This window comes from Salvelinus sp. IW2-2015, linkage group LG1, assembly GCF_002910315.2.
Source record: "Salvelinus sp. IW2-2015 linkage group LG1, ASM291031v2, whole genome shotgun sequence".
Lineage (NCBI taxonomy): Eukaryota > Metazoa > Chordata > Actinopteri > Salmoniformes > Salmonidae > Salvelinus > Salvelinus sp. IW2-2015.
Genome location: NC_036838.1, coordinates 57,277,645 through 57,303,647, shown reverse-complemented (window position 1 = coordinate 57,303,647; position 26,003 = coordinate 57,277,645). Strand labels below are relative to the sequence as shown.

Below are 26,003 nucleotides of genomic sequence, written 5' to 3'. Positions count from 1 at the left end.
AATTTTCGTATATACGGGTTCACTGTATCACCACGCAGGGTAAAGCAGGGAACTGACTGAAATAGTACAGACATCTTCTTTTATACTGTGACAGAGGTAGTTCCAACTTTAGAGTTGGCCTGAGTAGAGGCTTAGCGTGGTTTAAACTTGCTAGCCTATCGGTGGTGCCCAGACACAGCACTCAGGATTCAAATGTCCAGAATGGTGTTTGTGAAGATTGAGCTGATTTGTTGGTTTCTACACATTCCTCAGTTCCTGTTTTCTTGTTATTCAGCATTTTCCCTACACATTCCTCAGTTCCTGTTTTCTTGTTATTCAGCATTTTTCCATCTTGTCTCAACCTTGTGGTTTACCCAGTCGACACCCTAGATTAACAACAGCCTTTCTGCAGTCACACTATGTTTTGTGATTAACATGTCCTATTTCTATAAGGCATATATTTTTGTTAAAAAGAGAACAAAACCATCCTTCACACTATGTTGAATTATTTTAGATTCCAACACATCGATTTTCACTCTTCTCACTAAAGGCAAATGGCTGCATCCTGTTATTATGTTTTTATGAACCAGGCGGTGATGTGTTTCATCCCCCATATGTCCAAAATACTTAATTCAACGACCTGTAAATTTGCGTACACATGGTCTTAAGTTTGCAGGTGAGCACATTCTCACRTCAAGTTCCATTTTTATAAATGCCAACTTTTGCGTGAAAACTGGCGCAAGCACATCTTTGGGTATATTTTATACGTATGCACGGTTTATAAATGAGCCCCCTGGACTCCACTAGGTATTCCATGCACATTTTTGCAATGTGTTTAAAAATATATATACACTGAGTGTACAAAACAGGACCTTCCTAATATTGAGTTGCAGCCCCTTTTGCCCTCGGAACAGCCTCAAATCGTCGGGGCATGGCATGTACAAGGTGTCAAAAGCGTTCTACAGGGATGCTGGCCCATGTTGACTCCAATGCTTCCCATAGTTGTGTCAAGTTGGCAGGATGTCCTTTGGGTGGTGTACCATTCTTGATACACATGGGAAACTGTTCAGTTCATCGTTGCAGTTCTTGACACACTCAAACTGGTGCACCTGTCACCTACTACCATACTCCGTTCAAAGGCACTTAAGAATGTTGTCTTGCCCATTCACCGTCTGAATGGCACACATACACAATCCATGTCTCAATTGTCTCAAGGCTTAAAAATGATTATTTAACCTGTCTCCTCCCCTTCAGCAACACTGATTGAAGTGGATTTAACAGGTGACATCAATAAGGGATCATAGATTTCCCATGGATTCACCTGGTCAGTCTATGTCATGGAAAGAGCAGGTGTTCTTAATGTTTTGTACACTTGGTGTATAATTTGCAAGCAATTTAACTTTAAAAATGTATTTGAAATCACATTTCACAATTTGACATAATGGCAGGCAACATTTTAGCCTTTACATTAGACATTTTCGATTTATTCTATTTTTAAAATAAATTCTTAAGCACTAAGCTACTGAATGAAAAGCCGTTTTGGAACCAAATAAATCGCTCTTTTAGGTGAATGGAGACAAAAGATCCGGCTCACCGAAAAGACTCGGAATGCCCATCACTACTCCACAACAGTCTTCCATTGAAGTTTCCACTTACAATCATCCACTCTCCTCTAGCAGTCGATGCTTCCAGTTCCCATTGCATGAGCGGTTTGATTCTTCCAATAATCACTCCTTTGCAGCATTGCCTTCTCAGTTGTCAGTTGAATATTACAAGTTACAATCGAGGTATAGGTGTAACGGATGTGAAATGGCTAGCTAGTTAGCTGTGGTGCGCGCTAATAGCGTTTCAATCGGTTACGTCACTCGCTTTGAGACCTTGAAGTAGTGGCAAGGGCCGCGGCTTTTGTGGTGCGACGGGTAACGACGCTTCGTGGGTGACTGTTGTTGATGTGTGCAGAAGGTCCAAAAACTATTTAGTCCAATCAACATCAGCAAAATATGATGTGGCTGTTCATGTACTAATTTGTGTGTAGAAAAAACATGTTGACTCACCCTACTTGTAGAGAAACGCCAATGCCATCCTCCTATCTTTCCCGTTCCTGAAACGGTCTATGACTCTGTCATACAGTACACACTTTTAGTTTAGTTGTCCTAGGCTACCTGGCTAAAATGCTTACTCGCTAGCCTATCTTCCTTTCATGGGCAACGATGATGAGCCAGCTAGTTAACATTAGCCATCTACATCTAGCTACATATTGAACTTCCATCCTCTCAGGTAACAGGCACTGTATGAATTTATGGTTGGATCAGAATCGCCGTTATAATCATTGGCCAGTACGGAGAATTAAATAAAACCACAAGTCCAAATCCCTATCTCCATCCATGGCTAATTTAAGAAAGGGGACAATTTTAGCTAGCCACCGGAGGACAACAACACAACGAGAATCAACAATTCAAGTTTTTTTCTGTCCATGATGTTTGGCTTTTGATGTGATGTGATTGGTGTGAAGCCAAATCCAGACTGGCTTCCCTTGACACTTTTTTTTTTTGGTGCACCAGGACCCTTCACAGTTGAGCTTGCTCAGTTTCGCTCAACAGTGATTGGCTATTATTTTATACTTTTTTAATCAAGGGAAGCCAAATACTTGCTGGCTTCCCTTGCATTCAATGTTATGGGTAGCAACAATATTATACTCTTTTTGACCAGACAGCATCAGACAGATGGGCTACACATACAGAGACAGAGAGGGGCTGTTTTGCTCGCTTGGATGGTTTCTCCGGTGAAATACATTCATCAAATTAAGAATTGAAAAAAAAAAATGAAACACAGAGAGACAAAATGATTTAATGTTTTTTTCTTGGTAAAGTCTTTGGGGAAGCCTGGCTTCCCTTGGCACCCATGAATACACGCCACTGTCTCCTGGTTTAGATACTGGATATCAGGAAATACAACACAGATATAAAGTGTATTGTGTAATTAATATAAAGTCATGATTTAAAATAATTATTAAAAGATTACTTTTGTTAATGTAAAATATATACATGCAAATCTKGACCAATGCCCAGATATATGTAATTGTCAACAGTCTCCACARCCTGATCCTTTATTAGTTGTTTGTTGTGAGGTTGGGAAATCAACCAATAATAAAATAATGATTGGCACATTTTGTGTCTGCTCTCATAGTCATAGGTRTCATTGTGAATTGACAAAGTCGCATCAGTGTCCCCAAAAAATATTAGATCTCAGAATCTGATGACAGGTTCATTTCATCGGCCTCTAATGCATCAACGCTGGCTAGTTGGAACAAATTCTACGAGGCGGCGCGTATCCTCCTTGTGAGGCAAATTAAAATGCAGAATAGAATAACAATCAGCGCCATCACCAGTGGAGCTGAGAGGATGAATAGGTGAACTCTCTCCGCCCCAGACTCCCAACTGACATCCAGCTTGTTGTTCAGACTGAGGTGAGAGGCAGTGCAGGTGTAGTTGTGTCTCTCCCTTAGCTCCTCAGTACTGACATAAATACTCTTCCTCAGCTGGTAGGTCCCATCTCCACTAGGCAGCACCTCGCCCCCTGTCAGCTCCTGTTCTGCCACTGGATGGCCGTCTCTCAGCAGGGTCAAGTTGATGTGGCGGGGGTAGAAACCAAACGCCAGGCAGATCACCTGGAGGTCTCCAGAAACCTCTTTCTTTATCAACCTGAGTCTGGGAGGCACTCTCCGCATCACAAAGTTCTCTCTGTTCAGGCATTTTTTCAGTGTGTTGATGCAAATAGTGTGTTTCAGTGTGTTGATCCAAACATTAGCATAAAGTGTTCTTTCAGTTGCTTGCCTCATCCAATTATATCCTAGTAGTAGTTTCCCAGAATCATATGTAAAATGTGTCATGTTGTAATATACCGCATAATCTGCAAAAATTGCATTAAAAGAGTTCTTTGTCATGATCAGGGCCGGTTCACCATTGTGCAGTATCTCACAGCCACCGATTCTTTGCTGAACGTGAACACCTTCCGTAAGATTTAAGTGGTGCTTTAGGCGAAATGATCTCTCTTTCATGTGGTGGTACATAGTTCCAAGTACATAAGTTCCGTCCTGAGCTTCGTCATTCATTTTGTCTGTAATATGGTAACCCCTGTAGACAGACTGTTTAATGTTGGAGTCATAGTAACCTATTTGAACGTCATCCAACATCAACACAACCGTAAACTCAGGGAAAGGTGTCTCTCCGATTATGTATGTTGCAAGTGCCCACAGAGAATGTGATCCTGAACCTGAGAAAAGAGTGACATTATACACAGTAATGGACCGTTAACATTTTATGACATAAGTCATTAAATGAGTTTGRGAGAAAGTTAGTAGTCCATCTTACCTGCGTTGACAATGGTGTAAAATGAAAGAACAAACAAAAAGATTGACAGTTTGCCCATGATTTTGAAGTGTAGCTTTGTGTAGCATGTCTCAAGTTTCTGACAGACTTCCTGTTTCACTTATAAAATAATATATACTACGTTCMTGCATGTGGGCATTCCAGCGTCTGCAGGAAMGCCCCTCCCTCGAGCGTCCCATTGGTTCTTGCATTCCTGTCGTGGCGAGGCGCGCCGGTATTTCGTGGACTGCAGCGATTGGACACGCGATATTGACAATTTTGTCAATGTAAATATGCAGGTGCGCTTGCCGGACAGATGTATGTAAATATAACTACCGAGGGACACCGAAACCACTGAGCTGTTTCTCCTCGCGCCATGGCTTGTTCCGCACACCACAGAACAACTGCTGTCAACTGACTTTACTAGTCGCCTTCCTCAGGAACGATGTCAGACAGATAGTTGTTTAAAAGTTGATTTGACTCGGGATTTCTTATAATCACGGTAAGATAAGGTTTCCAATATGTCTGCTAGGTTTAGAAAGCTGTCAGTTGGTTTGTGTCATCATAGCATAAGTGTGTGCCTTCTTCTGCAAATGAAAAAATGCATGACTGCGTTATGGGTTTACAAGCATCTGCTAACCATGTGAATGTGACCAATACGATTTGATTTGGGTGGATAACAGTAAAAAGTTATTGCATAGAATAGGACTATGTTTCCATATGGCAGTTGAGCTATGACAAAATGTAATCAATTAATAAAAATGGACCATATGCACCGAAGTCAAATTAGTTTTACATTGGATATTCGGTTTTCTTTGGCCAATAGCTATTGAACCAAGTTTGCCATGACTATGAAAATGGTTGACTTCTGAATCTTCTATAGCTCTTAAACAAAGTGTGCCATGAAAATTATATACACTGAGTATACTAAACATTAGGAACACTCAATACTAGGAAGGTGTTCCTAGTGTTTGATATACTCAGTGTATATCATTTTCAGTCATGGCACACTTTGTTTACTACCGACCCTGTTCAAAGGCACTTAAAGATTGTCTTGCACATTCACCCTCTGACTGGTACACATACAAAATCCTCCTTTACCTGTCTCCTCCCCTTCATCTACTCTAATTTGAAGTGTATTTAAGTGACACCAATAAGGGGTTGTAGCTGGATTCACCTGGATAGTCTGTCATGGATTCTGTCATGGATTCACAATATATAATTTGTTTGTTTACATCAGTAGGAATCAACTTTTTCGAGTTGAAAGACGATTGCCAGAGCTGACCCTGATGTTGCACAATGACAAAAATGATGACTTATTGATGAAAGTATGATAAATCTGAACTGCCCACTAAATGCAAATCCATGTGACTGCGATGTCTTTTCCTATTATATGACATACAAATTATTTTAGTGTCAGGGCTGGGTTTTATTTTAATGTTACCACTAGGCYAGGGCGGTATACCGTATATTTAGACATTTCCACGGGTTGTTCTTTCAATATCACTTAAACTATTTCGTTGCATTTTWAATTTTTATAAATGGGAATATTTGTAGCTACTTAAGTAAATCCCTGCAGTCAACGTGCATTACGTTAGGAGATAAAGATCTCGTTCTTAATTTCTCTTGTCACAATTTTTCATTTTGAAGTCACGTGATGGTTGTTTACAAACACACAAGGACGAGAGAATGGTGCCTTGTGAGTCACTCAGTTGTGCAGCGCACACACGACTGGTGATCTAGTTACAGTATGGAATTCGCAAGTAAACGTTTGCCAGCTAGATATCTTATAAATATTAAGTTAACTTACTAAAATGTGCTAAATTCTCTGCAGTTGTGCATTTTGGTTTGCTAATTTAGTAGCATTTAGCTAAGTGGTAAGCTTGTTCCAAAATCAAGCTTAGTTTGTTAACAGCAGAGAATCCCCTCCTGGATCAGGAGCCTTGCTATCTAAAATTTGTGAGTAGCATGTTTAGGTTAAGTTTAAGTTACTTGTATAACTTTCTGAGCTGTATTGTCTGTCCTGAAAATAGTTAGACTGTATAAAATGTTTGCAWTGCGCTCATTAGTATTTAGTTAGCATTCTCTATGGGATATTACATGCACTTTATAGCATTGCTAACCTTTGTATTAGAGGCTGGGGTGGTTAGAAAATAACGTCCCTTGTGTTCAGTGCTGGTATTACCGACAATCCCGGTATGGCACAAGGTTGGTATGATAATCTGGATACCGCCCAAGCCTAGTTACCACCCACCAGCATGGCATTGTTTATTAATCAGAAACATCTGCTAAGGTCTTCGTCACTGAGATGAGCCAAACAGCCTGTCAAATTGGCTATTGAAGATTTAAATCCAAAATCTTGTATTTAGATTTTTTTTCTCCATTTAAAAAAAAAACAACCATTTTACATCCACACCTGTTTCAGAATAYACCATTTTCATAGTCATGGCCTGCTTGGTTCAGTTGCTATTTATGAAAGAAAACCGAATATAAAACTTAATTTAACTTATGCTCAAATTATTTATTTATTTATTTATATAGCCTACGGCAGGCATACCTACCTGCTGGCACCAACCGTTTTAGCCTACTGATAATTCTGTCCTGTGCTCTGTCTGGTAAGGTCAGGTGTCGTGATGCCCCAGTTAACGGTGGCAACCATCCTGCAGCTCACCCTACTGCTCTCCGCGCTACCAGCCCAGTACCTCATCTCCCGGTGGACCGGAGCGTCCGTGGCGCAGCGCTACCACTCCACCAAACGGTAACGGTCCGCTCAGACCCCCTAATGGCATGGCACTCATTCATCTGCAAGCACACCCCTACGCCTCACCATTCTGAGAGCCACCATCTCTCTAAATCTAGCAACAAACATGGCACAGCATATGAGAGCTTTTCTTTTACCTTTATTCTCCTAATATTATAAGTGAAATATCTGACTGCAGGGTGTGGGATTACGGTTAATAATGTTTCTGTTTATACTGCAATTTTCTGGGTATCTGTGATCAGGGGTTAGAGGTCAGGGTTATGGTTATTATAATGCATGTCTGTTTCTACCAGGGTATCTAGGTTGAGTTGAAGAAGTCCTACCTGAACACCGCTATCTGGACCGAGTTAGGCCGGGGCTAGGGTTAGGGGTAAGAGGTTAGGGTTATTAATGTGTCTGTCTCGACCAGGTTGTTGGGTATGTGGGGTGAGTGGAGGAAGTCCTACCTGAACACCACTGTCTGGACAGAGTGGATCGCAGACCTTATGGATAGAATCACGTACGTCACATTTACCTCTAGTAATTCTACAGCACTACTCCTTATAGCAGAGGTGTCAAACTCATTGCTGGAGGGCTGTGCGTCTGTGGGTTTTCACTGCTCCCTTGTACTTATTTGATCAATTAAAGTAATTGATTAGTTAGGACCTCCCCTCACCTTGTTGTCTGGGTCTTCATTGGACACAAAGTGGAAAAAACAGAAACCAGCAGACACTCGGTCRTCCAGAAATTGAGTTTGATTCCCCTGCTGTAGGGGTGARTGGGGTAAGTTGAGCCACCCATGTTTCTAGGAAACCATAMACACAATTCATAAWWTCACWCAATATTTAGGAAGAGGTAATCATTTCATGGAGTCTGAAGGAAAAAAACACATGAAAAAGGTGCTAAGTTAGGTAAAAAAATAAATAATTGGCAAATGAATTAATGTCGGAGGTTTCATGATGCTTGTATCTAAACCAAAGTATATCATTGTATACATTAGTTGGGGTCTCTAAGCTTCAATATGAGTTCCTAAAACCTGCRTTAAAGTGCATCATTGTAGCTGTGTGGGTTAATATAGTCAGTGTTTACCTTGGTAAGTTGAGTCAATAGCAAGTTGAGCAAATAAAAGTGTTTTCTTCCCAKGCGTAATGCAAGGCATTATCGCTGGGATATGAGCTAACAACAGGGCCTGTTTAAAAAAAAACTTTAAAAAAAAAAACTTACCATGCGTGGAAAGTTGTGCCAAGAGACCAATTCTTTTTGGCACAAGTTATGTTTTCAAAACGGTAGTGTTTACATTAATTCTGATTATTACCAGGGATACACAACATCCTGAAATGTATGTAGATTATCTTTGTTAGAAAGAACACWATTCCCTTGACTGAGTGATACTGAATGTACACTCTGTTACATTATACACCAACTTATAGTATCCACTACCTGCAGACTGACCCAGGCCCCACAGGCCATTTTGGAAGCAGCCATGGTAACACTGTCTGTCTAACTCCCAGGGTGCTGGTGGCAGGGGAAGAGGAGGGAGAGGTTCCTGGAGAGTCTCCTGCTCTGGAGGTCATGCTGCAAGACAACGACCTGGGCTTTTTTGGAGGTGTGTGTGTTTGTTCTTGGTGTGTCTGCCAGTCAGGAATGAAGGGGAGAAACCCTGCAGAACCAGTCTGGGTTGGTTTACTTCCTGTTACTGGCCTGGTCTGATTGGTATGAACCTCTCCTTTCTCCTCWCCTTTTTCTTCTCTCTTACTTTACCACATATCCTCTCTTTATCCCCCCAGCCTCCCGGTCGGTCCGTAGGCCGCGCCCCCCCTTCGTCTTCCTACGTGTGGGTGATGTCGTCATGGAGCGGAATGGTCACATGATCGGGGTGATCGTCAGYTGGGACCCAGAGCTCCGAGCCCCCCCAGAGTGGATGAGCAGGGTGCACCCAAATGAGGAGGTAGCTTTRCTATGGAAAGAAGTTTTGAAGTTGAGGACTTCTCCCCTCCTGACTGACTCSTCATCTCGATGGTCAGCTAATTCCGTTCTATGTAGGCTAAAGCCTGCGCTGACCTTGTGTTTAGCCATGCTGACAGCAGTTAGCTAGCATAGGTTGGGRATAGATAGACTAGCCAGCTGCAGCTATTTCTCTGTCAAATCAAAGTTATGCCAAGATRGCAAGAACGAGGATCTGGAATGTGTTTCATAAGAGACTCGTTCTACTACACCTTGCTAAGAAAGTATCTTGAAACTTAGTTTCATCATGTCATGTAAAGACACGTTACCATGGAAACGATATCAACTGCAAGTTGAATGCCTGTGGTCTTCAGTCAGSTCAGCTGTCATACAACACAATATTCTATAACTGGCTAGTTTTGTCTCTTATATCAACTGATATTTTTCCTGGGGGAGAAATCCCMAAACTACTAATATCCCTACAGGGGTAGGCTATATGATGGCATTGCACAAACATTGCCCAGCTTGAGCGTAGATGCATTTATCAACAAAAAATCTATGGGTGTGTTCGTGTTACAAAGACAAAACATTTGTAAATATATTGATGTGCTTATAAAGACAGTATGTTTACACTTAGCAAATATGTTTTGTGTAGAGTCTAACCAGAACTAGAATGGCATTCTAATTCATTCAACCTTTATTTAACTAGGCAAGTCGGTTAAGAACTAATTGTTATTTACAATGACGCCCTACCCCGGCCAAACCTGGACGACGCTGCGCCAATTGTGTGCCGCCCTATGGGACTCCCCATTCACGTCTATTTAACCACACACTGACCTGCACAGCTCTCTGGGTGAGGTTCTATATTCTATTCTCCAGTGGGTGATGAAGTCCCTTCCATCTATGTCATGTATTAGAGGTTATGGACAGGTGCAGTCAGGTGGCAGGAGGGGTGGAGTGCATGACACTCCATCCTGGATATGCCAGGGTGCCTCAACCCATGGGTCCAGGAGGCAGAGTACAATAACTACAGGCAGTTGTAAGATGCAGAAGCAGACCACTCTGTAGGATACTGACCAATTCAAAGCTCCTTCCAGGAGGAATGTTCCTTTTAAGAGTCTCATTAGGGCATTAGCTAACATTTTCATAGGAATGTTTCCATTCCCACGTCAAATAGAACTTACCCAGAACGTGGTTACCATGATCTCCGAATGTAAGACATTAATGTTCTAGACRCGTTTCTTGGGAACGTTGCAAGAATACCTTTTATTTATCGGTTGTCAAGGATGTCACTTAATGGTTCCAAAAACTTTCTCCACCAAATTTGTTTTCATTACATATCGTGCCTTGTTACTGTTGCCGAGCCAATCAAGGCCCTGATTGGTGAACCATTATTCCATTCATGGCTCTTTTTTTTTCTGTTGGCAAGATTAGGGATACTCCCACACAGTGCTTTTAGCATSGTGTTTCCAATTGACATATTTAAGACACTTTGACGTAGAGTCGTAGATGATTGCATTGTGCATGTTCATTTATAAAGGAATTATTATTGAACATTGTGGTGGAAATTCTACCTTTTAACTAATAACGAGTAGTGGCAAAATCAAAAGGTATTACTTTTATTAAAAACGTATTATAATGTGGAGCCTGGTCGCCCAACCCACGCAGGTGAGATKGAGTGAGAGCCTCCTGTACAAAGAGTACAGGATCATTTATACAGTCAAGCTACCCCATGCAAGCATCTGCAAAACACGTGACTGTGTGTGTGAAAAGGTTGCCTCAGTCTGTCACAACTCAGTGAGGACAATAGGGGCCAGAATGACAGGAAGTCACTCCAGTCATACTTCCTCTAACAGTAGCTCAAGTGCCTTTGACTGTCGACCCAGGTCATGTATGGTCGTACTGGTCACACACAAAACATGCATCTTTGGCCCAGAAACAGGCTCCAGACAGAACAATAGCTTTATCATTGGTGTGCAGGATTTAACCTTTACTCTGACTCCAGTTAACTTAAGAGGAACCAGTTAGTTTCTGTCAAGTATTGGCTGAGTGCCCAGACATCMTGGGGTCATTCTACATACACAGAACTGTTATAACAGGCCTCTTATTAATGCGCGCACACACTTTTCTGAGTTAGTTTCTTTGACAATTTTGAACCTAATGCCTAGGCTTTAAGACTGATGTTTTAGTACACAGGCATTACTAAGGTTGAGCAGAATGTCCTCACCTGGAATTTGTACTCACAACCTCTTGGTTCATGGTACCCTCTTGGGTCATGATCTTCCCGCCACGCTAACATGTCCGTGTCAGGTATCAGTTTATCTGACTATACTTATCATTCTATAGCCAGCAACATACCACCCTGCACCCTACTGCTGGCTTGTCTCTGAAGCTAAGCAGGGTTGGTCCTGGTTGGTCCCTGAATGGGATACCAGATGGTGTTGGAGGGCTAGTAAGAGGCACTCTTTTCTCTGGTCTCCCCGAAAATATCCCAGGGCAGTAATTGGGGACATTGCCCTGTGCAGACCATGTGAGCGGAGCTGGAGAGCTGAGCGTGATCCCCAAAGGCTGGAGCATCGGCCTTCTCACCCGCTCCAGTAGCGCTCACTTCACGAGATCAGGGAATGCCAGGCCCTGCATGCATTCGTAGGCCGTGTGCTGCTAATAGCCCCTTGCTTTAGTTACTGTCATGGAGTTTGCTAAATATTTTCATAAAGAAACTGATAAAATGCACAGGTGCAAAATCAAGGTGACTTACAAAGATGAAGAGCAAAGGAGGGAGTGCAGTGATGTAGTGTCCACAACCTAAAGAATCATTTTGGAATCTGAAAAGACACGTATCCCGAAAGCATGATGGTGTACTTACTACGTGCACATGCTAAAAGAAAGGAACGAGCTGCGTAGATAACTGTGTCATTGTAGCAAAGTATTTATAAACTGAAAATCATTTTTGTTTGTTCTATTATCTATAAAATAGGCAATATTAATATGACATGTAGCCTATTTGAAATGATGAGCACCTTTTAGTCATGTTTTATTAAAACACTTTTCATATGGTTTGGTTTCAATACTTTAAAACCAAATGTTTTTTTTTTAATGACTGGAGTGAATTTGGAGTGGCAGTTTTTAAGTTTTTTCCTGTGAGTGCGTAGTGGTTGGAAAGGACGTAGAGCAATGATTTCCAACCGCTCAACTCACAGGGTGCCGTCTAACGGATTGGACGTTAAACGGATGTCTAGACTCTGTGGTCACTAAAGATCCAATGGCACTTATCGTAAAAGTCGGGGTGGTGACCCCGGTGTCCTGGCTAAATTCCCAATCTGGCCCTCATACCATCATGGCCACCTAATCATCCCCAGCTTCCAACTGGCTCATTCATCCCCCTTCCTCTCCCCTGTAACTATTCCCTCGTTGCTATAAATGAGAATGTGTGCTCAGTTAACTTACCTGGTAAAGTAAGGTAAAAATTTTAAATAGACTCCTGATATCTCCAGGAGTGGTAAGTATAATTTTGTCTATCTGTTGTTTAGTAATGTATCTTTGCTAGCTAGGGCCGTCTACATTAAGTGCTGCCTACTTGATGTGCARACTGCTGACTGCTGTTAACTTGCAGATGATTGACAYATCAACCTAGGCAATTAGTACCGGGAGGTGTGCTCTTCACCTTTTGCAAGGCCATTAGYACTTCAGTCTCTCCTGTTTTCTCAGCAGCTGTAAGCGGCGGATTCATCTCAACTAAGGCTATTGCCAAAACGGACTGTTCTGTGTTAAATCAAGTCWAATTTTATTGGTCACATACACATATTTAGCAGATGTTATTGCGGGTGTAGCGAAATGCTTGTGTTCCTAGCTCCGACAGTGCAGTAGTATCAAAATTCTCAAGAATTACACAAATCTAAAATTAAAGAAATATATTCGAGGAAGGAAAGAGGGCAAGGCTCCACACCACTCTCTTAATTGAGTATTTTTACYTAGTTWTTTTCAGATTCTCTCATTTCACTCTTTTGTAGCTTTGGAAACTTTCATATCCCAGTTCGCTCCTCTCCCTGTAGGCTTTACAGAYGCTCTCCACCCTTTGACKGCAACCRTTCTAATTTAGTGTACCCTGTGYGCACAAWCCACGTGAAATTCCTGGTCTCTGGCSTTGTTTGGAACTGCTGATCTRTGGTCAGGAACGCMGAGTTYATTTCAGCCTATGCTGYCCTTCAGTCCCTTTACTTTTTGGCCCTGACGGAGACATGGATCGCCCCAAAGAGCAGCTCTCTYAATCTGACTACGTTTTCTCAGTCATCTGGTCRTCACGGTGGTGGCACAGGGTGTACACATTGTTCCTAAGTGGAGATTCTCTCTTCTCCTGCTCTCACCTGTCCATCTCCTTACTTAAATTCCATGCTGTCACTTGTCCACTCAAGCTTAACATTGTTGTCCTCTATCACCCACCAGGTGTATGTTGTCAAATCCAATTAAAAAGTTGAACGTGTACGAGATGGCGCACGCGAATATGAAGCATCATTGCGCAACCAAACACTAAGTGGAGAGAGATGTGGTCGAGCGAGCAGAGGACGAGTCCTGGGAGAGAGAGCAGAACAACACAAAGGGCAGAATCTGCTACAGKTYATCCAGTACAATAAACAGAATATAGATGCAGAATTTCCACAGATCCACACGCGCAATGTAGCTTATATGAACATTTATAAGCTACATTATAAATGATGCATGTAAGAGATGTGCAGTTCAGGGATGATGGTGCGTAGTCTGTGGATGAATAGTGCGAAGTCCATGGATGAGAGGATCATCGTGGCCGAGCTGGCGGGTTGGTGAGGGCCACGGCACGGGGGGAAGAAACTGTTCAAGGTGGCAGGGTTTTAGTCGTGATTAACCTGAACCGTTTGCCAGAGAGGAGTCTTTGGAAGAGAGGGTAGAAGGGGTCGGCGGCGATCTCTTCCTTGCCCTGGAGTCGTGCAGAACCTCTATGGAGGGCAGGTGGCAGCCAATGACCCTCAGCAGACCGGACAATCCGTTGAAGTTATGGCGTTGAGGATGGACTTGATGAAGGTTGTTTTAGAACTGAATCAGTACACGCAGCAGGAGGACTGAGGACAAAACGACACCATGCATTCACCAAACATTGCACCGAGGAAAACCGATTTTAATTGTCTGATTGGGTGGGAACTACCATTGTAATTTATAGACAATCTCATTTAAATTTGGCATTGGAAGTTTTATTGAATAAAGTTAGTAATGCAGGAGTCAAATCGCAGGGAGAGTCGGATCAGATGTTATCAGCAAGCCAGGGCCATCTGTGGAAACGGCACAAGTAGAACAAAGATATCAGTGCAAACAGAATAAGTTTGTCCCAATTCATCTCTCCTTAACCCCTCGCATCCTTCTCAAAATCCTTTGGAGGAGGTCCAAGGCGAGGAACCTTGGGTCGTCTCCTCCAACAAAAATAAATACATCTATTGAAGGATGCGTGATGGTCAGTTCTTGCATCCATAGCTCTGTCTATGAATTAGAGAGGGTGGTTAAATTTCTCCAGCCCCATCCCGCAGCTTTTTACTGAAACATGGCTGGGAGATCCACTTTGTTGTTGTTTAAACTACTGATTGACTCTTTAAACACATAAATGAGCACACAAGTATGTTTAAGCATACATGACTGTTGGGAAAACGGTGCCATAGCTCCCAGGTGCAGCAGAGTTGACACACTAAAGATGAAGTTGCAGCAGATGTCTTGACCACCTTCTGGCTGTTCTCCAGACAGCAGTAGCGTTGGAAGGTGTCCCAGGCACTGTTTGTGGCCACGTAACCTCCCTCAGAACCAGTGGAGCTCTCCAGGTTCTTACAACGGGGCATCAGCATAATCTATAGAGAGGCCAGAACAGTATAGGAGATGGAATTAGATTTAGTATGGAGTCAATGTCCCAACTTCAAATCCTTGTACAATCCATAGACATTGGTAAAATGGTAAACAAAAGTAGGGCACTGGAGTTTGAGGAAGGTGGAGTGATATGTGCGGAACTGTGTAAGGAATAAAATAAGCTGGTGACTCATTGGTCCTAACTTGGCTTCCTCTGCCTTGTTGGTATAGTGGTCCAGGGCGATGAAGTAGAAGTCTGACTCCACCTGGTCAAACGTGTTCCCTGTACACACACTGACCTGTCTCCTGAGAATAACTAGAGTGAGAGAGAAGAAAATAAGATGTCAGGAAATGTCAGAGTTCAATTGGAGTTCAAATGTTTTTTAACATCTTAAAGTTGCATTCAAAGTAACAGTCCATTTTAAGACTGCTGTAGCTGTATCAAGAGGCAACTATGGATAGTCATTTAGTCATGTTAAAAGGAACCACCAGCTTTCATATGTTCTCATGTTCTGAGCAAGGAACTTAAACGTTAGCTTTTTTACATGGCACATATTGCACTTTCACTTTCTTCTCCAAACACTTTGTTTTTGCATTATTTAAACCAAATTGAACATGTTTCATTATTTATTTGAGGCTAAATTGATTTTATTGATGTATTATATTAAGTTAAAATAAGTGTCATTCAGTATTGTTGTAATTGTCATTAATTACAAATACATTTTAAAAATCGGCCAATTTAATCGGTATCGCTTTTTTGTCCTCCATAATCGGTATCGGCGTTGAAAAATCATAATCGGTCGACCTCTAGTAGAGATACTGAGGTGCAAAGGAGCAAGATAAATACAGTATGGGATAGGCTATTTACAGATGGGCTATGTACAGGTGCAGTGATCTGTGAGCTGCTCTGACAGCTGGTGCTTTAAGTTAGTGAGGAGATATGAGTCTCCAGCTTCAGTGATTTTGCAGTTCGTTACAGCCATTGGCAGCAGAGAACTGGAAGGAAAGGCTGCCAAGGAGGAATTGGCTTTGGGGGTGACCAGTGAAGATACCTGCTGGAGCACGTGCTACGGATGGGTGCTGCTATGGTGACCAGTGAGCTGAGATAAGGCGGGGCTTTACCTAGCAGAGACTTGTAATGACCTGGAGCTAGTGGTTGGCGACGACTATGAAGCGAGGGCCAGCCAACGAGAGCTACAGGGCGCAATGGTGGGTAGTATATGGGCTTGGTGACAAAACGGATGGCACTGTGATAGACTGCATCCAATTTGTTGAGTAGAGTGTTGAGGCTATTTTGTAAATGACATCACCGAAGTCGAAGATCGGTAGGATGGTCAGTTTTACAAGGTATGTTTGGCAGCATGAGTGAAGGATGCCTTGTAGGAAGCCGATTTTAACTTGGATTGGAGATGCTTAATGTGAGTCTGGAAGGAGAGTTTACAGTCTAACCAGACACCTAGGTATTTGTAGTTGTCCACATATAAGTTCGAACCGTCCACTTAGCAACATACTCCCCAACACCAATCACAGACGTGAACCTGTCTGATGTAATCCATTCCTGGTCATCTGGCAATATTTTTGAAATGCATTGTAAGTGTTTTGCCAACTTTATGGAAGCCCATTTTACCACCTATTTGCGGTGACGTGTGTGTGTGTTGCACCATATGCAGACTTCACAACATGGCAGCTGGGGGCGGACTACAAAGGTGTTGTCACTGGGCAATTGTATAATTCGCAAAAGTGGGCATGTAAGTGTAACAGTTTAACTTTAGTCGTTCCCTTCACCCGGCGCGAACCAGGACCCTCTGCACACATCAACAACAGTCACCCACGAAGCAATGTTACCCATCGCACCACAAAAGCCGCGCGCCCTTGCAGAGCAAGGGGAATCACTACTTCAAGGTCTCAAAGCGAGTGACGTAACCGATTGAAACGCTATTAGCGCGCACCACCGCTAACTAGCTAGCCATTTCCACATCCGTTACATATGTAATGCATTACCAAATCCTCAAGTAAGTCGTGATGAATTTACTTACAAAACTCCGTTTTGGACGAGAATGACTTTTATGACAAATTATCAGTTTTACACTTTGTAGTGAATTTTGACACTAGAATAAATGTTTGACTCATATCGATGCCACATGGGCTGTTTTCAAAAGGAGAAGTTGGTTTTTAGGGGCAGTTGCTCTTTAAAGATGGAATCCACAGTAGGGAAAAACGGTGGCACTGTCCGCCCCACCGTCGTTTTTGTTTTGTTGACGAAACAGAGCTGGGGAGCGTCAAGGTAATAACAATTGCAATAGGTCCTACATGCTGCTGTTCTATCGTGTGTGCAATGATGTCCGAGGGACATCGTTGTTGTACTGTAATATCACTAACGGAAGTGGCAGTTAAACAATTTAAGGATTCTAGCTTGAATTTATGACCTTCACCTCTCACTTTGTGTGTGTAGGTTACCGCAGAGAATACCCCCCACTATAAGGTGTTATTCAGCGGTCCTGGACCCTCCTCTTTCCTAGTGGGATACCTGCCTCAGACCAGGCTGGAACGGGTCACTGGAACCAGGGTAGGAACACGAACACACACACACACACACACACWCTCACTGTGCATTCAACCCCATTTACTTTTTCCACATTTTGTTGCATTACAAAGTGGAATTAAAATGAATTTAGTTGTYATTTTTTGTCAACGGTCTACACAAAATACTCTTGTCAAAGTGGAWWWWWTTKWWWWWAAGTATGAAAAATAAAACACTCATATCTTGATTAGATAAGTATTCAACCCCCTGAGTCAATACACGTTAAACACCTTTGGCGGCAATTACAGCTGTGAGTCTTTTTGGGTAAATATCTTAATTTCTTTGCACACCTGGATTAAACAATATTTGCCAATCATTCTTTTAAAAAAATCTTCAAGCTCTGTCAAATTGGTCCTGCCATAGATTTTCAAACCAATTTAAGTCAACTGTAACTAGGCCACTCAGGAACATTCAATGTCGTCTTGGTAAGCAACTCCAGTAGAGATTTGGCCTAGGTTATTGTCCTGCTGAAAGGTGAATTTGTCTTCCAGTGTCTGTTGGAAAGCAGACTGAACCAGGTTTTCCTCTAGGATTTTGCMTGTGCTACCAGGTKTTCCTCTAGATTAGTGACACAAWCTCAAATGAATCMATTTTAAATTCAGTCTAACACAAAATGTGGAAAAAGTCAAGGGGGTTTAATATTTTCTGAAGGCAAACTGACACACTCAAACATACGTATACACACCTAACTGAACCTCCGAGTGTGTGTGTTCCAGCCGGAGATCCCCACCCTTGAGCAGTACTTCACACACTTTGATGGAGAGCGGTTCATCATGCAGCCCTGGCTCCAAGAGATCTTCCCTGAAGACTGACAGACAGGGACCACAAGAGTGTGTGTGTGTGTGTGTCAGTGGGACACCTAACTGGACGGTAGATGTAAAGAAAAGGACAGCTCCTCTCTCTGTTCCCCCACAACAGGATCAATTTAATTTCACACAGTGATTTAGTGGAGGGGAAAAGGCTTTTACGCATTTAGCCACCTATTGCGGAAAAATGCATTGAAAATATAGGAAGCATTATTTTATTAGCTGCAAACGGTGATCAGCGTTTACCCACCTACTGTTTTAACCACTACATCACTGAAGATGTCATACAGTATTTCATATCAGAACAAAATTAAAGACAGAATATCATAAAGACCTCAAACTTGAATCAAGAACAGCCACATTTACATAATTTATTGACATTCATGTTTATGGACAGAAGCTTTGAGGAAAGGCTTGAATAAATATTATTCTAAACAAAACAATGACTGTCCATCCTCGTCTTTGTCTTCATATCTACAGTGTGATTGTGAGGGAGTGTGTGTTTGCACTGTGCTGACGGGGTAGATGGGTAATGTAGTCTTCAAATCTTCTTCCTGGTTCTGTCTTTGTGTCGGAGGTTGAAGGTGACAAACACACGAGAGGTCGCACTGATGCTAGGCCTGTGTACCCCCTCCCCCCCCTCTCCTTCTTCTCTCCCTCCATCTCTCTCCATGGCCTCTTCCTCTCTGACCAGTAGGGGGTGCCCCAGAGTCTGTCCCAGCATGCTGCTAATCTCAGACGCCTTCAGACGAGCATTCTCTACTGCTGCTACACACACGCTCCGCCTGGACACACACACACACATTATTATGATAGTATAGTGTGTGTGTACGTGTGTGTGTGTGTGTGTGTGTGTGTGTTACCTCAATAGGCTGAGACACTCTTCACTGTGGTAGAAGTGAGGTGTGCTGACACACACACTCTTATCCAGCTTCTCCAACAGAACAATACACACTCTCTCCATCTGACCAAAATCTGAGAACACCACCATCACCTGTAAAAACACACACCCACAGCTGTAAGATTGTTGGGCTAGTAACCGAAAGGTCGCTAGTTCGAATCCGAGCCGATAAGGTAAATGTCGTTGTGCCCTTGAGCAAGGCACTTATCACAAACTGCGCCAAGGTCACCGCTGTTAATGGCTGACCCTGGCCCCATTCTCAGGGGGAGTTGGGATATGGAAAAAAACATTTAAGTACAGTACCAGTCAAACGTTTGGACACACCTACTCATTCAAGGGTTTTTCTTTATTTTTTTTTACTATTTTCTACATTGTATAATTTAATAGTGAAGATATCACAACTATGAAATAACACATATGGAATCATGTAGTAACCAAAAAAGTGTTAAACAAATCTAAATATATTTGAGATTCTTCAAAGTAGCCACCCTTTGCCTTGATGACCACTTTGCACACTCTTGGCATAGTAGCTGACGTATAGTGTTGAGTCATCCGCATACATAGACACACTGGCTTTAAGTGGCATGTCATTAGTAAAGATTGAAAAAAGTTATGGGCCTAGACAGCTGCCCTGTGGAATTCCTGATTCTACCCAGATTATGTTGGAGAGGTTTTCATTAAAGAACACCCTCTGTGTTCTGTTAGATAGGTAACTCTTTATCCACAATATAGCAGGGGGTGTAAAGCCATAACACATACGTTTTTTTCCAGCAGCAGACTATGATCGATAATGTCAAAAGCCGCACTGAAGTCTTTATTATTATATTCTCTCAGCCAATCAGTCATTTGTGTAAGTGCTGTGCTTGTTGAATGTCCTTCCCTATAAGCATGCTGAAAGTTTGTGGTCAATTTGTTTACTGTAAAATAGCATTGTATTTGGTCAAACACAATTTTTCCCAAAAGTTTACCAAGGATTGGTAACAGGCTGATTGGTCAGCTATTTGAGTCAGTAAAGTGGGCTTTACTATTCTCAGGTAGGGGAATGACTTTTGCTTCCTTCCAAGCCTGAGGGCACACACTTTCTAGTAGGCTTAAATTGAAGATGTGGCAAATAGAATTGGCAATATCGTCCGCTATTATCCTCAGTAATTTTACATCCAAGTTGTCAGACCCCGGTGGCTTGTCATTGTTGATAGACAATTGTTTTTCACTTCTTCCACACTAACTTTACAGAATGCAAAATTACAATGCTTGTCTTTCATAATTTGGTCAGTTATACTTGGATGTGTAGTGTCAGCATTTGTTGCTGCCATGTTATGCCTAAATGTGCTAATCTTGCCAATGAAAAAATCATTAAAGTTGGCAATATCAGTTCGTGTTGTGATTAATGAGCCATCTGACTCAATGAATGATGGAGCTGAGTTTGCTATTTTCCCAAAATKTCATTTAAGGTGCACCAAAGCTTTATACTATCATTCTTTGTCATTCATCTTTGTTTCATAGTGTAGTTTCTTATTTTTATTCAGTTTAGTCACATGATTCTCAATTTGCAATACCTTTGCCAATCGGTTGTGCAGCCACTTATTTGCCATTCATTTTGCCTCATCTCTCTCAACCATACAATTTTTCAATTCCTCATCAATCCAWGGGGATTTAAGTTTAACAGTCATTTTCTTAATGGGTGCATGCTTATTAGTAACTGGAATAAGCAATTTCATAAATGTGTCAAGTGCTGTGTCTGTTTATTCCTGATTACACACCACAGACCAACATATTATTTACATCAACAACATAGGAATCACAACAAAACATATTGTATGACCTCTTGTACACTATATTAGGCCAAGCCTTTGTAACTTTGGTTTTCCTAGATATGACTACGATATTGTGATCACTACATCCGATGGATCTGGATACTGCTTTCAAGCAAATTTCTGCAGCATTAGTAAAGATGTGATAAATACATMMATTTGATGATTTAATTCCTGTGCTGTTTTGTAACTACCCTAGTAGGTTGGGTGACTGATAACCTGAACCAGGTTGMAGGCACTGGTTACAGTTTGAAGCTTTTTTTTGAGTGGGCCGCTTAATGAAAGCCAGTCAATGTTTAAATCACCCAGAAAATATACCTCTCTGTTGATCACATACATTATCAAGCATTTCACACATGTTATCCATGGGGCAGCAGGTAGCCTAGTGGTTAGAGTGTTGGTCCAAAAGGTTGCTGGATTGAATACCCGAGCTGACAAGGTATAAATCTGCCATCATGTGCAAGGCAGTTATCCCACTGTTCCCCGGGCGCCGATGTCGATTAAGACCGCCCCCTGCACCTCTCTGATTCAGAGGGGGTTGGGTTAAATACGGAAGACACATTTAATTTGTACATATTACTTCAACAGTATTTAACACGAGATCCTCTCTAATCTTTACAGGAATGTGGTTCTGAATATAAACAGCAACACCATTGGCATTTCTATTTAACCTTTATTTAACTAGGCAAGAACAAATTCTTTTTTACAACGATGGCCAAGGAACAGTGGGTTAACTGCCTCGTTCAGTGGCAGAACAACATATTTTTACCTTGTCAGCTCAGGGATTCGATCTAGCAACCTTTTGGTTACTGACCCAACGCTCTAACTACTAGGTTACCTGCCGCCCCTATCTTTTCTGTAAATGTATTGCTACCACTGTATCATCAAAGGTATTATCTAAGTGAGTTTCAGAGATAGTCAGAATATGAATGTCATCTGTTACTAGCAAATTATTGATTTCATGCAGTGGTTTAAATAGTATTAGTAAAAATACCTTGAAACCTACTACTTAAGTAGTTTTTGGGGGGTATCTGTACTTTACTTTTTATATTTTTGATTACTTTTACTTCACTACATTCCTAAAGAAAAATGTTGTACTTTTACTCCATAAATTTTCCTGACACCCAAAAGTACTCATTGAATTTTTAATGCTTAGCAGGACAGGAAAATTGCCTAATTCACACATTTATCAGAGAGACGAGCATATCCCTGGTCATCCCTACTGCCTCTGACCTGGCAGACCACTCAAAAGTACTCAGACATGGACTAGAATATAATTTCTAACACTTCATAGACCAGTCTCCATTCCTTTCCCATTAATGCATGCCTTACTTCAGTCTGTACATACAAGTTTAGGATTTCAGCACAGGGAACCTACCAGAGCCTCCATGTGGTACAGGTCATCAGCTCTGTAGATGTGTCTCGTCACTGTCAACTCTTCCCCCTGCAGGGTGAGAGGAGGAGAAGAAGAGTGGAGAGGAGGGAGGAGAGAGAGAAACTTCAAACATCCTACTTTATAGTGATTAGATAGCTGTGTCAGTCAGTCAGTTGTGCTGACTGATGTTGCCCTTGTCTGTCTGTCTGTCAATGTCACTGGACATGCATTAACCAAGTTGCCCACCTCCACTCCCCCAGTACCCCCAACAATCCAGCACACATTTGAGTTGTATCCGCAGACGATTCAACTCATTGAGGGCTTGATGATTAGTTGACAAGTTGAATCAGGTGTGCTTGTCCGGGGCTACAAAAACAATTGTGCTTTTGGGGGTACAGGAGGCCTGGAGTTGAAATAGTGAATTACACAGCTGGGATATGAAATTACCTATGCAACCAATAGCAATAGATATCCTATTGAATTGTTTTAGGCCTATATGCGAATATATCTATATTGAAAGTTATTTGAACTAATATAATTAGGAATTATAATACTAGAATAGACACGATCCTTCATATGATGGGATAAAGGTCAGACATTTTGGTCATTGTTTTGTATTTATTAGGATACCCAATTAGCTGCTGCCGGGGTCCAAACAAAAAAAACATTGAGTTGGTCAACTCTGGTTTGCTAGTGCTGTGATAAGATWTTGTGTAAAATAATGAATTTGAAGAATTTATCTGCACTGTAWGTTTGTTAGCTAGCTAGGCAGCCAGTTTTAGAGGAATGATTCCATGGATTTATTTTTCAAATTAACTGCCAATATGCCAATATTCCATTCAAACACTGCAGTCAATCCACACCCATACATACACTGGAGGAAATAAGTTGATTATAGAACTTMGACAAGTTGTAAATGCAACAAGTACTTGTATCAAATACTTGTATCATACAATAGCACTCACMGCTTTCCAATAACTAAAATKTATACATTTATGGTCTGTTTACATATTTTAGAGGCTATTTATACAGAACATTTGTATAAAACACTTATAAACTGTATTTATAATTGTATGACTATTTTAGGTTGACAATTCTATTACACAATTTCTGATATATCACATGCCTTACTTTTATTTTCCTGCATAAGTATAATAAGGATTACGTCTCTACTGCCATTCATTCCAATTACTGGTTTGAATTTGACCCTGAACAATATGGCTGCCATTTTCAAAGCCATTCTGGAACTTTAAAGGCTTTATGACATAGCCCATCTAGTCATTTAATAGGATATCTATGGTTGTATGAACTCTAAGTTACCTTGACATGGTGTTGTCTCAGGGTCTGTAGAATGTACTCTACTCTCCTTGAGATGCTGTTGGTGACGTCGTTCACCGACTCCTTGCTGTTTCTGAAACTAACGGAAACAGTAGCGCGGTCGGCTGGGCACGAGGCCTCTGCGCTCCCAGTCACCTGGACCTCCCGCGCGCTGTTCTGGGTTCGCTGAACAGTAACCGTGTGTCCCCCCATCCCTGGTTCGTTTTCGTCCCGGTAAATATCTCCCGCGGCGGGTAATAAAGCAGCGAAAACTCTAGACGGACTRCTAGCCATGGCGGAACACAAATTAAACTCTCGCTGCTATGGTAACTAACGCGGGTGTAGGGATGTGTAGTTCATATGTAGTTCCATCTGCGAAGAACTACATGTTCCAAGACAGATGGAGAGGGAGGTTTACAAATTTAGCTGACACATTTTCTATGTAAAAAATGTACATTTTGTACACATTTTAATGTATACAAATTGTAAGATTTGCTGAGATTTTGTATAAAGCTTGTTACAAATGTTAGACTATTAGAGTGACTGATAAGAAATARGCTTTACATTGTAGTATGATTTATTATGCTTTTGAGTTATTTAGCCCATATTTCAGATGTTTAGCACTATATTCCCAGTCCCCCAGAACGTTTCTAATAAAGACAGACAGGCTTTTACCTTTTTAAAATAGCCCGCCCAAAGATTTACCAGTGTATTRATGTGGTCAATAGAAGGCGCCAGAAGCCTTATAATGTAGGCCGACCCAGTAACCCAAAGTAAGGTAGGGTACCTTTTCCATCGGCTTCRGAATGCATCAGTAATGCCGAGGGGATTTCCATTCCTAGCTATTAATTAATAATAACATATGACAAGTCTATTTCWACAATAGCAATTTAAAAGAAGAATATATTTTTTTTTATGGAACCCATGTCACTTGAAATAAGCCTTAATAATAGATCTATCGTAGGCTATGCTACAGCTTTTTTAAAGGCAATTTTTCCCTTTAAAAAAAAAATGTTATCAAACAATAAATAAAATAACCAATTGATAATGGAAATTAACTATAAAATCATTAGGATTATTTTTTACCTACATAATGTTGTTTGTATATCAGTAGGCGGGTACTGGAGGTGCTGCTGCATATGTGATGCAGTCATATGATAATAGTATTTGGTCTAATGATTGTCAGGGTCAAAGAGGGGCAGTAGAGAGAGTGAGAGAGAGAGCATCGCCCATGTTGAGGCAGGTTAAGGACGAACAGGTCATCAGGTAAGAATTTGAGTTAAAAGGCACTATCAGTTCAACTCCTCATCTTTGCTGACTGTAGCCCAAGTGCTATAACACAGAGGTTAAAGTTCTTGTCATATTTTCCATCATATTTTGAATGTAACTGAATTATTTTATGAATTAATACTGCAAYTAAATTGTGTAACCAAGTAAGAAGTGTCTGGACTCAGATTGCCTCTACTCCTTTTAAATTAATTGGGTATAAAAATGTTTTTATTCAAGACCATGTACTAGCCAAGCGTGGTGATAGAATAATGGGGTTTGACATTTCAATTTAGTTAAAGGGGTGTAGCTGTGACTTTCTAAACTGTTAAGAGTAAGAACACAGTTTAAATTAAATAGAAAAATATTAGTATTTCAGTTGTAATTGGTGAATATTGACCAAAAGATCATGACATTTTTTAAATGTATTTTTGCGAGACTGGGTGAAGGGCCCTGCGAGGCCCCGGATAAAACTCAACTACTCTTCTCCTTCGCCCCTTCTGACACCCAGGTGGCGACATGCAACTCTGCATGCCTGTCAGACATCTCAGCTCGGATATTGGCCCACCACCTCAAGCTCAACAAAACAGAGCTGCTCTTCCTCCCGGGGAAGGCCTGCCCTCTCCAAGACCTCTCCATCACGRTTGACAACTCCGCGGTGTCCCCCTCCCAGAGTACAAAGACCCTYAGTGTAACCCTGGACAACACCCTGTCATTCTCTTCAAAWATCAAAGCAGTGACTCGCTCCTGCAGTTCCATGCTCTAGAACATCCTTACAGTATGACCTTTCCTCAMACAGGAAGCAGCACAGGTCCTAATCCAGGCACTTGTCATCACCCATCTAGACAACTGCAACTCTCTGTTGGCTAGGCTCCCCGCTTGTGCCATCAAACCACAGAAAGTTATCCAGAATGCCGCAGCCCACCTGGTGTTCAACATTTCTAAGTTCTCCCATGTCACCTCACTCCTCTGCACACTCCACTGGCTTCCAATCGAAGCTCGCACCATCTTCAAGACCCTGGTGCTTGCCTATGGATCAGCAAGGGGAACTGCCTCT

General features: G+C 41.7%; 3 protein-coding genes across 5 annotated transcripts; 1 reads left to right on the top strand and 2 right to left on the bottom strand.

Moving 5' to 3' along the window:
* Positions 1-2,806: 2,806 nt before the first annotated feature.
* Positions 2,807-4,495, bottom strand: LOC111970861 (major histocompatibility complex class I-related gene protein). The gene is made up of 2 exons (XM_023997587.3): positions 4,350-4,495; positions 2,807-4,251 (listed from the first exon to the last, which is right to left on the bottom strand). The coding sequence occupies exons 1-2, from the start codon at positions 4,405-4,407 to the stop codon at positions 3,293-3,295; spliced, it is 1,017 nt and encodes a 338-aa protein (XP_023853355.1). The 5' UTR covers positions 4,408-4,495; the 3' UTR covers positions 2,807-3,292.
* Positions 4,496-4,699: 204 nt separating this feature from the next.
* si:dkey-261l7.2 lies at positions 4,700-18,719 on the top strand. Of its 3 annotated transcripts, none has more exons than XM_023997568.2 (7): positions 4,700-4,848; positions 6,967-7,104; positions 7,517-7,606; positions 8,598-8,692; positions 8,874-9,034; positions 17,342-17,455; positions 18,187-18,719. In XM_023997568.2, the coding sequence occupies exons 2-7, from the start codon at positions 6,980-6,982 to the stop codon at positions 18,280-18,282; spliced, it is 681 nt and encodes a 226-aa protein (XP_023853336.1). In that variant the 5' UTR covers positions 4,700-4,848; positions 6,967-6,979; the 3' UTR covers positions 18,283-18,719. The 3 variants fall into 3 exon arrangements, with proteins under 3 accessions (XP_023853336.1, XP_023853328.1, XP_023853344.1); XM_023997560.2 differs by having other exon boundaries at positions 4,705-4,848; positions 6,972-7,104; XM_023997576.2 differs by lacking the exon at positions 7,517-7,606 and having other exon boundaries at positions 4,759-4,848; positions 6,972-7,104.
* Positions 18,634-24,020, bottom strand: irak1bp1 (interleukin-1 receptor-associated kinase 1 binding protein 1). Its single transcript, XM_023997550.1, has 4 exons — positions 23,684-24,020; positions 22,367-22,432; positions 19,140-19,270; positions 18,634-19,061 (listed from the first exon to the last, which is right to left on the bottom strand). Exons 1-4 carry the CDS (start codon positions 23,972-23,974, stop codon positions 18,818-18,820), a joined length of 732 nt encoding a protein of 243 aa, XP_023853318.1. The 5' UTR covers positions 23,975-24,020; the 3' UTR covers positions 18,634-18,817.
* Positions 24,021-26,003: the final 1,983 nt, after the last annotated feature.

What these genes read in the sequence shown, in the direction of transcription:
- LOC111970861 (XM_023997587.3), bottom strand. Translation starts at nt 4,407, where the DNA reads ATGGGCAAACTGTCAATCTTTTTGTTTGTTCTTTCATTTTACACCATT. An exon ending in TTACACCATTGTCAACGCAG is followed by an intron (nt 4,252 to 4,349) that starts GTAAGATGGACT and finishes CTCTTTTCTCAG; the next exon opens with GTTCAGGATCACATTCTCTG.